Below are 15,495 nucleotides of genomic sequence, written 5' to 3' on the forward strand. Positions count from 1 at the left end.
TCTCTCTAAAGAGCACTTTAAGGTTTCATAGATTTAAGTACAGGCTGTATAATGGGAAGGAAGTAGCTTTGAAGTGAAGAGGTCTGCTGATTTTGTTATGGAGCTGAGCTATTAAGGACTATTGCGTGCCTGTCCTCAAGGCTTATTAGTAATAATATTTGTCTTTCTTCTTCAGACAGGAACAGGGCTCCAGTCAGATTCGACTGTGCTTACAGGTCTTGAGAGCCATTCAGAAATTGGCCCGGGAATCATCCATCATGGCTCGAGAAACCTGGGAAGTCTTACTGTTGTTTCTTCTGCAGATCAATGACATACTTCTAGCCCAGCCAACTATTCAAGGTGTGTCTTTTATTTTTTCATAGTTTATTTCTGAGTTCCAAGTATAGTTCAACCTCATACTCTGAGTTGTAGATTTAAATTTTGGCATTGGATAAAGTGTTGGATTCTTAAGCATGTATTTGATTCCTGGAATTGTTTGGGCTAGACTGATCCTTTGCTTCATGCCTTCTCCTCTTTCTCCCTCCTTTTCATTAATAAATAAGCAAAGTCTTTAAAATTTTTTTGGCACAATAGTTGACGAGCCAGGGTCAATAGTTCCAGGCTGACTTTTTCAGATATAAAGACAGGCATAATATGAAGTTATTACCTTCAGTGTTAATTTGCAAATGTAGGGAGGAATTGAGTGAATTAGTGTATATTTAATAATAATAAAATTATTGACTTGTTTGGTCTAGTTGGTTGGAACACAGAAAGAAGTAATTAAGTTGCAGCATACAGGTAATGTATCTGATTATAAAATAATTATCAAAGTAGTCTGAAGCTACTTGATAAATACAGAAGACATTTTCTTCAGTAAGTGAAACTTAAAAGAGTCCTAAATTTTTCAGTTTGGAAGTGAGATAGTATTGCATTCATTACATATCCATTAAAAAGCCTCCAGTTTTAGAGGCCATATTTTAGAAGCCCTCCTCTGATGTTATAATACTGTATGCACAGACTACAAGTTTATATTCTAATTCCATTTCCCTTAGTGTTCATTCATTTGTGTTGTCTCCTTACCAGAAGACTTGCTAGGGTGACTTTGCTTTCAAACAGAGGCAATGTCCAGGAAGAATTTCTAAAATTTTGGTATATGAAGAAACTAAGTAATATTGATAGGAATCTCTAGTATAATATGCAATATCGATAATAAGTGGCCAGTCACTGGCTCATTCATTGACTGTTACATGCTTCCCATACCAGGGAACTCAGTGTGACAACTCAAGGTAGGCAGTTCATCCTCTTCTGGAGCTGTTTATTATTGAAGATTCATTTTTGTTCATTTGAAATATATCTTCTTAAAAATGTTTTCTATTAGCCTCAAGCTTGCATTCTAGAGTAAGTAAAGTTCACTGTTACTCTCTTTAGTTCCAGTAGCTCTATTTTTCTAGTTGAGGCTTTGTCTTACATTGCATCTGACCTTTTGCTGCCTTCTCTGTCTCACTTTCTTTTGAACAATGGCTTTCAGACTCATGAAGTAATTTCTAACTAAGTTTGGAGGTAAAAAGACATCAGTATTTTTTTTCTGATTCTTTTTTTTTTAAATTGGGGGTAGATAGCATAATGGTTATGCAAAGAGACTCTCAAGCCTAAGGCTCCAAAGTCCCAGGTTCAATCCCCCGCACCACCATAACCCAGAGCTGTGCAGTGCTCTGGTATTTCTCTCTGTGTCTTTCTCTCTCTACATCTCTCTCAAAAAATAAAATAAAATAAAATATTTTTTTAAAAATTATTTATTTATTTAAAAAAGGAGACATTAACAAAACCATAGGATAGGAGGGGTGGGGTACAACTCCACACAATTCCCACCACCAGATCTCCATATCCCATCCCCTCCCCTGATAGCTTTCCTATTCTTTATCCCTCTGGGAGTATGGACCCAAGGTCATTGTGGGATGCAGAAGGTGGAAGGTCTGGCTTCTGTAATTGCTTCCCCGCTGAACATGGGCGTTGACTGGTCGATCCATACTCCCAGTCTTTCTCTCTCTTTTTTTCTGATTCTTTCACTTATTAGCTGTGTGAAGTTGGGTAAATTAAGTCTCCTGAACCCGTTTTCTCAATTTTGAGTGGTATAATTGATATTATAAATATCTAGTGTAAGGATTATGTGTATAAACTACTTGGTATAGAAGCTGACTGCTAGTTCAGCAGAGTTACTTATTCTTTTCTTTCTCCACTCTATGTGCTTTTCTATAAACACTGAATAAGGTGATTTAAAGACTTTCAAAGTGGTAACACATTGATGCATCTGTGATTTCTCTTAGGAACTCAAATGATGTCTTCTTATTTTTACTATTAAATCATTATTTGAAATTTAAAACTTAGCACTTACATTTTTTAAGAGAAAAAAAAAATTTTAACCAACTTTCCCAAATCTTATGAATTAAAGATACTGCTTTAAAAATAAACATGTGAAAAATATGTTTTCTTTTTGCTTGTAAGGTGGCATTGCTGAGAGTCTAGCAGAGAAGTTGATTGGTGTTCTCTTTGAGGTTTGGTTATTAGCCTGTACTAGGTGCTTCCCAACACCTCCTTACTGGAAAACAGCCAAGGAGATGGTGGCTAACTGGAGGCATCATCCAGCAGTAGTAGAGCAGTGGAGCAAGGTCATCTGTGCACTCACATCAAGGTACGTTACTGTCTTTGAACTTGACCTATACCTGGTGATCTGTCGCTCTGACCCAACAACTGTCTTGTAAAAAATTATCTCTAGAGCAGGGGTAGATAACATAATGGTTATGCAAAGAGACTCTCATGCCTGAGGCTCTGAAGTCCCAGTTTCAGTCCCCTGTGTGAATCACCATAAACCAAAGCTGATCAGTGCTCTGGTAAGGGAAAAAAAAAGTTAACAAAAATTAAATTAAATTAAAAAAATCTAGTCAACATTTAACTACATTAAACATATTGTTGAAGGGGCTGGGTGGTGGTGCACCTGGTTGAGCACACATGTTACAGTGCTCAAGGACCCGGATTCAAGCCCCTGGTCCCCACCTGCAAGGGGAAAGCTTTGCGAGTGGTGAAGCAGGGCTGCAGGTGTCTCTCTGTCTCTTTCCCTCTTCCTCTCGATTTCTGTCTGTATCCAGTAAATAAATAAAGATAATTAAAATTATAAAAAAAATATATATTGTTGATATATTAGGCCAGCCCGGCTAGCTCAGTCAGTAGAGCATGAGACTCTTAAATTAGTATGTATCGGATAATTTATATAAATAGAAAACTAAATTATAAATAAAAATGACTACAAGTAATGTAAATGGTTTGAATAGTAATTTAGGGGGTCTGGGGGAGATGGCATAATGGTTATGCAAAAGAAATGGTTATGCCTGAGGCTCCTAGGTCCCAGGTTCAATCCTGAGTACCACCATAAGCTAGAGCTAAGTAGTGCTTTGGTCTTTATCACTGTATCTTTCTCTCTGTATTGCCCTCTCATTAAAATAAAATAAATAAATAAATGATACTTTAAGAAACTAAACAATGTAGAAATACTTTTATATAACCAGAAGTTTTCTTCTACATTTATTATTTTTTTAAAAATAATTTCCTTTTTCAATACTTTATTTTTTTGCCTCCAGGGTTATTGCTGGGGCTTGTTGGCTACACTGTGAATCCACGGTTTCTGTTGGCCATTTTTTCCATTTTGTTGTTGTATTGTCGTTGCTGTTGTTGTTGTTGTTACTGTTATTTCTATTGTTGTATAGGACAGAGAGAAATCAAGAGAGGAGGGGAATCAGAAGGGGAGAGCAAGACACCTGCAGACCTGCTTGTGAAGTAGCCCCCCTACAGGTGGGGAGCCTAGGGCTTGAACTGGGATCCTTACGCGCCTGCCTTTGTGCTTCACACCATGTGCATTTAACCTGGTGCGCCTGGCCCCTAATAATTCTTATTTTTATCTTTAATTTATTTTGGATAGAGACAGAAACACAGAGAAGAGGGGGGGTTAAGAGAGAGGGAGGGAAGGAAGAAGAGACAGAGAGAGACATTTGTGATAGTGTTTCACCACTTGTGAAGCTTCTCCTCCTGCAGGTGGGGACCAGGGGACTTGAACCTGGGTTCTTGCAAATGGTAACATAATGCTTTACCATGTTTGTCACTGCATGGCCCCTATTTTGTCATTTATTTATTTATTTATTTATTTATTTATTTTTATTAACATTTTTAATTAAAAAATTATTATTGAATACAGACAGAGAGAAGTTGAGAGGGGAGGTGGAGGGAAGAGAGGAAAAAACAGAGATACCTGCACCACTTGTGAAGCTTTCCCATTGCAGGTGGGGACCAAGGACTTGAACTTGGGTTCTTGCACACTATAATGTGTGCACTTAATCTGGTGTGCCACTGCCTGGCCCCTCCTTACTTTTTTTTTCTTTTTTTAAATTTTTTAAAAGTTTCTTTATTGGGGAATTAATGTTTTACATTCAACAGTAAATACAATAGTTTGTACATGCATAATATTCCCCAGTTTCCCATATAATACTACCCCCACTAGGTCCTCTGTCATCCTTCTTGAACCTGTATTCTGCCCACCCACCCACCCCAGAGTCTTTTACTTCCACCCCAGAGTCTTTTACTTTGTTGTGATACGCCAATTCCATTTCAGGTTCTACTTGTGTTTTTTTTTTTTTTTTTTTCTGATCTTGTTTTTTAACTTCGGTCTGAGAGTGAGATCATCCCATATTCATCCTTCCGTTCTGACTTACTTCACTTAACATGAATTTTTCAAGGTCCATCCAAGATCGGCTGAAAACAGTGAAGTCACCATTTTTTTACAGCTGAGTAGTATTCCATTGTGTATACATACCACAGCTTGCTCAGCCACTCATCTGTTGTTGGACACCTGGGTTGCCCCTCCTTACTTTTTTATTTTTTATTTTTTTTATTTAAGAAAGTATTAATTAACAAAACCATAGGGTAGGAGGGGTACAATTCCCACCACCCATTCTCCATATTCCACCCCCTCCCCTGATAGCTTTCCCATTCTCTATCCCTCTGGGAGCATGGACCCAGGGTCATTGTGGGTTGCAGAAGGTACAAGGTCTGGCTTCTGTAATTGCTTCCCCGCTGAACATGGACGTTGACTGGTCGGTCCATACTCCCCGTCTGCCTCTCTCTTTCCCTAGTAGGGTGGGTCTCTGGGGAAGCGGAGCTCCAGGACACATTGGTGGGGTCCTCAGTCCAGGGAAGCCTGGCCGGCATCCTGATGACATCTGGAACCTGGTGACTGAAAAGAGAGTTAACATACGAAGCCAAACAAGTTGTTGAACAATCATGGACCCAAAGCTTGGAATAGTGGAGAGGAAGTGTTAGGGGGATACTCACTGCAAACTCTAGTGTACTTCTGCTTTCAGGTATATATTTTGCAGTAGTTTACGGATGTGTGAACATATGCTCTCTCTCACAGAAACTGGTGTATATCTAGGTTTTGGGACTTTGTTAGAAAGTGAACCACCTGAGATGGAATTAGAGTATACTATGAAAGGAAAGGTCTCACCCAAGTAATGAAGCTGAAGGGTTGTCATTCTGCACGTGTAGTCTCCGGACACAGTCTGAAGTGAAGCATGTTGAAGTGGCAATCGTTGTGTTGGTTAGGTTGTGATCGGCAGATGCAATATTATTTTATATGGATTGGGAGAGGCATATGGGAAAGTGGGCCCTATCCAAGGGTTCCAGGGAAGTAGAGGCTCTATAGTGGAGATGTGAGGTTCCTGCTGTCTTAGGGTTAAAGAAGACAATGGGGAGTCGGGCTGTAGCGCAGTGGGTTAAGCGCAGGTGGCGCAAAGCACAAGGACTGGCATAAGGATACCGGTTTGAACCCCGGCTCCCCACCTGCAGGGGAGTCGCTTCACGGCGGTGAAGCAGATCTGCAGGTGTCTATCTTTCTCTCCCCCTCTCTGTCTTCCCCTCCTCTCTCCGTTTCTCTCTGTCCTATCCAACAACGACGACAACAACAATAATAACTACAACAATAAAACAACAAGGGCAACAAAAGGGAATAAATAAATAAAATAAAATATTTTTTAAAAAAGACAATCGATAGTTAATGTTATCACATTATTTGGTAATTGGGTTAACTTTGAAAAGTCCTTTTGTTAGGGTTTGCTGTACAGTACCCAGTATCTTGTATATAGCTGTGCTATTGGTTGCTTCTGATCTACTTGGTCTAGGCTTTTGAGAGAGTCTGCATATCAATTACACTGCATATATTGAGAAAAGATTCAGTTTGTGTTTTGAAAAACTTCGAGACATTCAATTAATTTTCCCTCTCTCGTATTAATTAACTAGTGATGTATGTGACTACATTTTACTAGGAGTGTACATAAACATCATTCCCACCACCAAAAGACTGTGACCCATCCCTCCCACCCACTCCCACCCCCCACTGTCCCAGGAAGCTGCATGTCTACCCCTCACCTCAGGGTTATTACTTTGGTGCCCTACCCTCCTTACTTTTTTATATTAGGGGTTTTCAGTCTCACCGAAGTGAAGTATAATGTATAATTCACCTCTCTTCTCTTATAACATTAAAATTCTACATGTATCTTATCTTTTAAGAAACAAACTTAGTGGTGTGCTCTTTTTCCTCCTAGATTGCTGCGCTTTACATATGGGCCTTCATTTCCTTCATTTAAAATTCCCGATGAAGATGCCAGTTTGATCCCTCCTGAGATGGATAATGAGTGTATTGCACAAACATGGTTTCGCTTTTTACATATGTTAAGGTACTGTTATTTTAGTGTCATGTGCTTTTTTGTCAGTAAGTGCCTTGGAATTACCCACAACCTGAACTGGACAAGTGATAATTGCAGGAAAACGGAATGAAGAGAGGTATAACTGAGCAACTCTGCCAAAGACTTGTATTACGCCTGTATTTATATTTAGGAAAAGCTGTATTATATATTGAGCTTGCCTTTTTAGGAGGATTGAGGATGTATTTTATTTTTTTCAATACTGATTTTTTTCTTCAATATTTTCATTCCTAGAATCTTCCCCCCGCCCCCACTAGTGTTAGCGCTGGGGATCTGATTCTACCACACATGGCCATCATCATTATTATTATTATTTTGTCTCCAGGGTTATTGCCGGGGCTCGGTGCCTGCACCACAAATCCACTGCTCCTGGAGACCATTTTTTCCCCTTTTGTTGCCCTTGTTTTTTTATCATTGTTGTAATTGTTGTTGTTGTTGTTGTTGCTGTCGTTGGATAGGACAGAGAGAAATGGAGAGAGGAGGGGAAGACGGGGAGAGAAAGATAGACACTGAAGACCTGCTTACTGCTTGTGATGCGACTCCCCTGCAGGTGGGGAGCTGGGGGCTTGAACCGGGATCCTTACACCGATCCTTGCACTTTGTGTCACATGCACTACTGCCCGACTCCTCATTATTATTTTTTTAAATTACTTTCTTTTTGATAGAGGGCACAAGACACAAATAGAAAGGGAGTAGGGAGAGAGAGAGAAAAGGAGAAACACCTGCAGCACTGCTCCACCACTGATGAAGCATCCCTCCAGTGGGGGTAGGGATAACTAGGGTCTTGAACTTATGTCTTTAAACATGGTGGTGTGTATACTCTACTAAGTATGCTACCTCCTGCCCTCTAGGTATTTTCAAGTTTCAACTTTTTTTCTTTTTATTGGTCATCACTGGGACTTCACCACTCAAGGATGACTTTTTCAGATAAAAAGAAGCAAAAATTGAGAGACAAGAGAGAAAGGCATCACAACACCAAGGCTTCCTTCTGTGTGGGGTGGAGGTTGGGCTTGAACACACTAAGTGAGCTATCCTTTTTTTTTTTTTTTTTTATTGTGTGTGTGTCTACATACTTGTCAGCATCACTTCTTTTTTTTAAAATTTATTTATTTCCTTTTTGTTCCCCTTGTTGTTTTTTTTGTTGTTGTAGTTATTGTGTTGATGTCGTTGATGTTGGATAGGACAGAGAGAAATGGAGAGAGGAGGGGAAGACAGAGAGGGGGAGAAAAAGACACCTGCAGACCTGCTTCACCGCCTGTGAAGCCACTCCCCTGCAGGTGGGGAGCTGGGGGCTCACGCTGGTGATCCTCAAGCTGGTGATCCTTATGCCTGTCCTTGCGCTTTGCGCCACATGCGCTTAACCTGCTGCGCTACAGCCCCATTCCCCTAAGTGCGCTATCTTAACAACCCTAAAATATTGACTATCTTATAGATGTATCATTATCATTATTATTATAGAACTGCTTTATAGTTTTCTCCTCAAAGATCTATCTGCAAGGGCATCTGTTGGTGGCACACTGAGTCTAGTGCACATAGTATAAAGCACAAGGACCTGTGTAAGGATCTGTGTTTGAGCCCTCTGGCTCTCCATCTGCCAGGGGGTTGCTTCATAAGTAGTGAAGCAGGTCTGTAGGTGTCTATCTTTCTCTCCCCTTCTATATCTTTTCCTCTTCTCTAAATTTCTCTCTGTCCTATCCAATAAGGGAAAAAGAAAAACAAAAAAAAAAGATGGCCCCCAGGAGCAGTGGATTCTTAGTACAGTCACTGAGTCCCAGTGATAACTCTCGTGGCAAAAAAAAAAAAAAATCTATCTGCACATCTCTAGGTATTTATTGCTGACACTGTGACAGACTAATTTTTTATTTCGTTCTTGTTATTTCCAGGGTATCACTGCTCTGAGTGATCTTTTCTAGATAGTGACAGAGAGGTGGAGACAGGCCATAGCACTGCTGCTCAGAAGGTGGTATGGTGGATAAAGCATTAAATTTCCAAGTATGAGCTCCTGAGTTCAATTCCAGGAACCCTACGTACTAGTGATACTCTGGTTCTTTCTTGAATTAAAAAGTATATTTAAAACATGTTTAAAGGGTAGAATGTAAACTGTTACTTTTTCCCTTAGTCTAGTTTTTTGGGGTTAAACTTGGAACCTTGGTGCTTAAGGCATGAAAATCTTTTTCCATAACCACTATACTCTCACCCCCACCTTTTTTTTTTCCAACCAGAGCACTGCTCAGCTCTGATTCATAGTGGTGTGGGGCATTAAACCTGGGACTTTCAAGCCTCATTCATGAGAGTTTGCTTGCATAACTATTATGCTATCTACCCCCAGAACTGTATGTTTTGTTTTGTTTTTCCACTTCCAGGGTTATGATCAGGGCTCAGTCCAGGCACTAGGAATCCACTGCTCCCAGCAGTCATTTCTTCTCTTTTTAAAAAAATTTATTTGATAGGGAAGAAAAATATTGAGAGCGGAGGGGAAATAGAGGAAGAAAGAAACACACCAGGAGAACTGCTTCACCACTCTTGAGGCATCCCCATTGCAGGTGGGGAGCAGGGACTCAAAACTGGGTCCTTGTGCATGGTGCTATCTGTGCTTAACCAGGTGTGCCATCACCCAGTCCCCCAGACCTGTATGTTTTAGGTGAGTCATTTCACCTCTCTCCAAAATATTTTTTAAAGGGGGAGTCGGGCGGTAGTGCAGCGGGTTAAGCGGACATAGCGCAAAGCGCAAGGACCGGCATAAGGATCCAGTTCGAGCCCCAGCTCCCCACATTCAGGGGAGTCACTTCACAAAGCGGTGAAGCAGGTCTGCAGGTGTCTGTCTCTCCTCTCTGTATTCCCCTCCTCTCTCCATTTCTCTCTGTCCTGTCCAACAACAGTGACATCAATAACAACAATAACTGCAACAACAATGAAAAACAAGGGCAACAAAAGGGAAAATAAATAAATATAAAAAAGTAAAAAAAGAAAATCTTAAAAAACTTTTTTAAAAGACTTAAATTATATATTATCATTTTTAAAAAAATTTTTTATTTAAGAAAGGATTAATGAACAAAAACATAAGGTAGGAGGGGTACAACTCCACACAATTCCCACCACCCAATCCCCATAACCCACCCCCTCCTATGATAGCTTTCCCATTCTCTAGCCCTCTGGGAGCATGGACCCAGGGTCGTTGAGGGTTGCAGAAGGTAGAAGGTCTGGCTTCTGTAATTGCTTCCCTGCTGAACATGGGCGTTGACTGATCGGTCCATACTCCCAGTCTGCCTCTCTCTTTCCCTAGTAAGGTGTGTCTCTGGGGAAGCTGAGCTCCAGGACACATTGGTGGGGTCTTCAATCCAGGGAAGCCTGGCCAGCATCCTGGTGGCATCTGGAACCTGGTGATTGAAAAGAGAGTTAACATATGAAGCCAAACAATTTGTTGAGCAATCATGGATCCCAAGCTTGGAATAGTGGAGAGGAAGTGTTAGGGAGGTACTCACTGCAAACACTAGTGTACTTCTGCTTTCAGGTATATATTTTGCAGTAGTTTATGGATACGTGTGCACATAAGCTCTCTCTCACAGAAACTGGTGTATATCTAGGTTATAGGACTTTGTTAGAAAGTGAACTACCTGAGATGAAATTAGAGTGTACTATAAAAGGAAAGGTCTCACCCAAGTAATGAAACTGAAGGGTTGTCATTCCACATGTGAAGTCTCTGGATACAGTCTGAGGTGAAGCATGTTGAGGTGGCAATCGTTGCGTTGGTTAGGTTGTGATCGGCGGATGCAATATTATTTGGTATGGATTGGGAGATGTATACAGGAAAGTGGGCCCTATCCAAGGGTTCCAGGACTGGGGGAAGTAGGGGCTCTATAGTGGAGATGTGAGGTTCCTGCTGTCTTAGGGTTCAAAAAGACAATCGATAGTTAATGTTATCATCACATTATTTGTTAATTGGGTTAACTTTGAAAAGTCCCTTTGTTATGGTTTGCTGTACAGTATCCAGTATCTTGTATATAGCTGTGCTATTGGATGCTTCTAATCTACTTGGTCTAGGCTTTTGAGAGAGTCCGCATATCAAATACATAGCCTATATATTAAAAAGATTCAGTTTGTCTTTTGAGAAACTTTGAGACATACAATTGATTTTCCCCCCCTCATATTAATTAACTACTGATTTATATGTCTACATTTTGCTAGGAGTGTACATAAACACCATTCTCACCACCAAAGGACTGTGACCCATCCCTCCCGCCCACTCCTACCCCCCACTGGCCCAGGAAGCTGCATGTCTACCCCTCACCACTGGGTTTTTACTTTGGTGCCCTAATATATTATCATTTTAATGAGAGAGATTGAGATACAGAGACGTGAGACAGATACCAGAGCATTGCTCCGCTCTGGTTTACGGTGATATGATGGACTGAACATGAGATGAAAGTCTTTTCTGCTTAACCATTATGTTCTCTTCCCCATTCTTTTTTTAAAGATTTCAGGGGGTAGAGAGAGAGAGTGTGTGTGTGGGGGCAGCCAGTGGGGGAGAGACAGAAATAGAGTGAGAGAGAAAGAATGAACATCAGGACATCACTCTGGCACATATAATTCTGGGACTCCATCTTTTTAAGTCCAACACTCTAGTCACTGAGTCACCCCCTAGGACACTCTTGAAATCATATTTGCCACCCTGTGTTCACTCCAAGGTGTCAGTCCATTGAGCCTCTTCTATCCTTCCCTCTCTCCTGTTTGGTAAATTCAATTCAGCTTTAAAGTCTTTGGGTTTGTTTTCATCTGACTTGTTTTGTTTTGTTTTAAATATTTATTTATTCCCTTTTGTTGCCCTTGTTTTATTGTTGTAGTTATTGTTTTTGATGTCGTCGATGTTGGATAGGACAGAGAGAAATGGAGAGAGGAGGGGAAGACAGAAAGGGGGACAGGAAGAAAAGACCTGCAGATCTGCTCCACTGCCTGTGAAGCTACCTCCCTGCAATTTAGGAGCCAGGGTCTTGAACTGGGATCCTTATGCTGGTCCTTGCACTTTGTGTCACGTGCACTTAACCCGCCACACTACTGCCTGACTCCCCATCTGTTTCTCTGACTGTTGTTGTCTGTTTACATCCCACATGTGAGTGAGATCATCTGATTTTTGACTTTTTCCTTCTTGCTGATTTTGTTTGGCATGACTCCCTTCAGCTCTATCAGTGCTGTAGTAAGAGAAGATCGCACCCTTTCTTAGATCTGCATAGTTCATCCTAGTTCTTTTGACTCTACATCTATTGGAAATCCTCCCTAATGTACTTGATAGTTTGATTTCATTATTGCTTTGAATTGGAGAGGACAATTAATGAACAGCTTGGCAGACTATTTTTGTGGTGGGAATGTAAATATTTTTAATAAGAATATTTAAAATATTTGTAGAGAATATCTAATTCAAGCCCAAGTGCTGTGCTTTGATGAAATTTATGACTCTAGTATGTACACATGAAGTAACACTAGTCCTTATTTTACTTTTTAAAGAAGTTAATATGAATAAATAAAAAATTTTAAAAATAAAGTTAATATGAAAACAAAGTAATGGGAGAGAACTCACCTAGTAGAGTGCATGAATCACCATGTATGAGGCTCTGGGTTCAGGCTGTAATACCACATGGAAGCACTGTGGACAGCACTGGGAGAGCTCTCTAGATATTGAAGTGATGCTCTGGTATCTCTCTTTTCTCTGAGCTGTTTTTCCTCTCTCATTCTCACAACAAGGAAAGAATAAAAAAATTGGGCCAGGGGAGTTATTCATCAGTATACATATACCTGAGGGCCATTGGTTCTCTTACAGCACTACATAATAACAATAATATACTAGAGTAAACATTTTTCTCTTACACCCTATTGATGTATTTATAGCTTTCCATTCTATTGCTTAGTGTCTAATATATATATTCATACTTTAAATAGTTTTAGACTTTGTCTTACTTTGATTTGGATTCTCTGAATAGGTAAATTCATGTAGACACACACCATATCTTCTGTAAAGAAGTATTAATGTTTGTCTGTGTTCTAGTATATATATATATATATAATTCTCTTCTTTGGACGAGAGAAATAGGCACAAACAATTTTATTTTTATATTAGATTGCATATATTTAATTGTTAAAGAACTTCTAAATGTATAATTAATTTTTCTTTCTCTTTTAATAGTAACCCCGTGGATTTGAGTAACCCAGCCATTATAAGTTCTACTCCCAAATTTCAGGAGCAGTTCTTGAATGTGAGCGGAATGCCTCAAGAATTAAATCAGTATCCCTGCCTTAAGCAGCTGCCTCAAATATTTTTTCGTGCCATGCGTGGAATCAGCTGTCTAGTGGATGCATTTTTAGGTGAATTTGGGGTTATATTATTAGATGTTTGAAGAACTACATCTAGGTAACTCAAGTCCAATAATATGATTAAAAAAAAATCCAAAGAAGATGAACATATTTGGTTGTAAGTGGCATGCTATGAAAATTTATCTACAACAAATGTAATAGCTTATAGGGTTTTTGTTGTCTTTATATAAGTAGATCAAATAATGCCAAGCAACAAACAAACAACAAACTAGTAGATAAATGAGCACAAGGTATAAATAAGTGATTTACGGAAGAAAAAAGTCATATGCTCACTAATAATCCAAGAAAACACAGGTTAAGATGCACTAGGTTAAAACAACAAGGGCAACAAAATGGACAATTAATTAATTAATTATTTTTAAAAATGCACTAGGTGCCTTTATTCTATGTATTATTAGGAAACAAATTATACTTTCTGTAAACTAGTGTTTTAAATTTTCATATTTTTATTTAAATATACTTATTTACTTATAGAGAGTGAGAGAACCCTGGCACATGTGATGCTGAGGATTGAACTCAGGACCTTGTGTCCAGCACTTTAGCCAATGAGCCTGAATGCTGGTTTTGGGTTTTGTTTTTGTTTTTGTTTTATTTTTTGTATTTTAGAAATATGAAAATTTAAAATTTTTTTAATCTGTTGAAAGGCAGTGATGTTTAATATTTTGTAAGACATTTGTATATGCACTTGTTAATATATTACTATATATATTTTTAAAGATTATTTGTTTATGAGAGGGTGAAGAAGAACTCTGACACATTAGCTGCTGGAGATCAAACTTGACACCTTATGCTTGAGTCTAGTGCCTTACCCACTGTAACAACTGCAGGCTATGTGATATGTCACATAGTAAATACATTAATTCAGATTTAGTTTGAAAGCCACATAACAACAAAAAGTAAAAGTGATTTCAGCAAAATAGTTCCTTTTCATACATGCTAAGACAAAGACTTATGCAATACAGAATTGCTCTGGCAGTTCTACCACTGTCATGTATTGAAGACACTTCAGTTTTGTTTTTCTCTATGTTTTGTGTACTGTTTAGTGGTTCAAGATGATTGATAAGTTTCAGCTATCTTTTATTTTTAAATGAGTTGTCAGTAATGAACCCAGAGCTCTCATTCGTACATGATACTGCTGAGCTACTTCTCAGTCCAACTTTTACTATATATTTTCTAAATTTTTATTTATTTTAATTTTATTGGATAGAGACAGAGGTCACGATGATAAGGGGGAAGGAGAGAGAGACAGGGATAAACAGAGGCAGAGAGACACTTGCAACACTACTTCATTGCTTGTGAAACTTCCTGTAGGCAGAAACTTAGGGTTTAAACCTGGGTCCTTGAGTGCGGTAAGTGGGTGCTCAACTGGGAACGCCACTACCTGGCCCCTGTACAGTTTTTGACACAAAGAGGAGAGCAAGAGGTATATGATACAGCACAGTTCCACCATTCATGAGTACCCTCCCTCTCCTGTGCTGTCTATTGTGGTCCTGTCTGATGCAAGATATTAAGCTCAAGGACATACACGTAATGAGGCATCAGTATGTTGTACTTGCTGAGTTAGCTGCTGACTATGCGTTCCAGCTTTTTTGTTTTTAATTTCTTTATTGGGGGATTAATGTTTTACATTCAACAATAATTTTTTTTTTTTTTTTTTTAAAGAACTAGGAAGGAAGGAGAGTCGATGTCTGACTGGGCCTTTTAAAGAAATTTCTTAAAAGACCCACTGAACATCTTTTCTCTTGCCTATAGTTAGGACATGACTACATCTAGCTATGAGGGAGATTTAAAAAGTCTTAGTGGCCCAAGATGTAGTACAGTGGATAGAACTGTGGAATTGCAGCCTTGAGATCTTGAGTTCTATCCCTGGCACTGTATGACAAAGTAAAGTACTCCTCTGGTTTCTCTCTCCTCTCTCTTTCCCTCTACATTTTGTGAATTAAATAAGTTTTTTAAAAAGTGTACTTGTACATTGTGTATCCATGACCATTTAAAATGTTTTCTATTATACAGGAAGAAAAGTGAAAGATATTCTTAGGCAACTAGCCATCTCTGTGATAATCTGTTCAGAGCCTCTTAGAACTTGGTGTTACTTGAGCGAACTTTTCTGATTTGAACTATGAAGAGTAATTCCATTTATCTTTCTTAAAAGGCATTTCTAGACCCAGATCAGACAGTGCTCCTCCAACACCCGTGAACAGATTAAGTATGCCTCAAAGTACTGCTGTCAGTACTACCCCACCACATAATCGGAGGCACCGGGCTGTTACTGTGAATAAGGCCACCATGAAGACAAGCACAGTAAGAGTTTTCAGCACTGTTGTTATGCTGTTTAAAGTTGGCTTTTTAA

General features: G+C 39.3%; 1 protein-coding gene across 8 annotated transcripts in view; it reads left to right on the forward strand.

Moving 5' to 3' along the window:
- The window catches only part of RALGAPB (Ral GTPase activating protein non-catalytic subunit beta), a 104,197-nt gene that overhangs the window by 29,123 nt on the left and 59,579 nt on the right, over nt 1-15,495 (forward strand). For all 8 annotated transcript variants that reach the window (XM_007521634.3, XM_060189881.1, XM_060189889.1 and 5 more), the window contains 5 exons: nt 176-339; nt 2,482-2,668; nt 6,624-6,755; nt 12,958-13,136; nt 15,298-15,446. In XM_007521634.3, coding sequence (XP_007521696.1) covers nt 176-339; nt 2,482-2,668; nt 6,624-6,755; nt 12,958-13,136; nt 15,298-15,446 — 811 coding nt within the window. The remainder of the gene's footprint in view (nt 1-175; nt 340-2,481; nt 2,669-6,623; nt 6,756-12,957; nt 13,137-15,297; nt 15,447-15,495) is intronic.

The sequence above is a fragment of the Erinaceus europaeus genome, chromosome 1, assembly GCF_950295315.1.
Source record: "Erinaceus europaeus chromosome 1, mEriEur2.1, whole genome shotgun sequence".
Lineage (NCBI taxonomy): Eukaryota > Metazoa > Chordata > Mammalia > Eulipotyphla > Erinaceidae > Erinaceus > Erinaceus europaeus.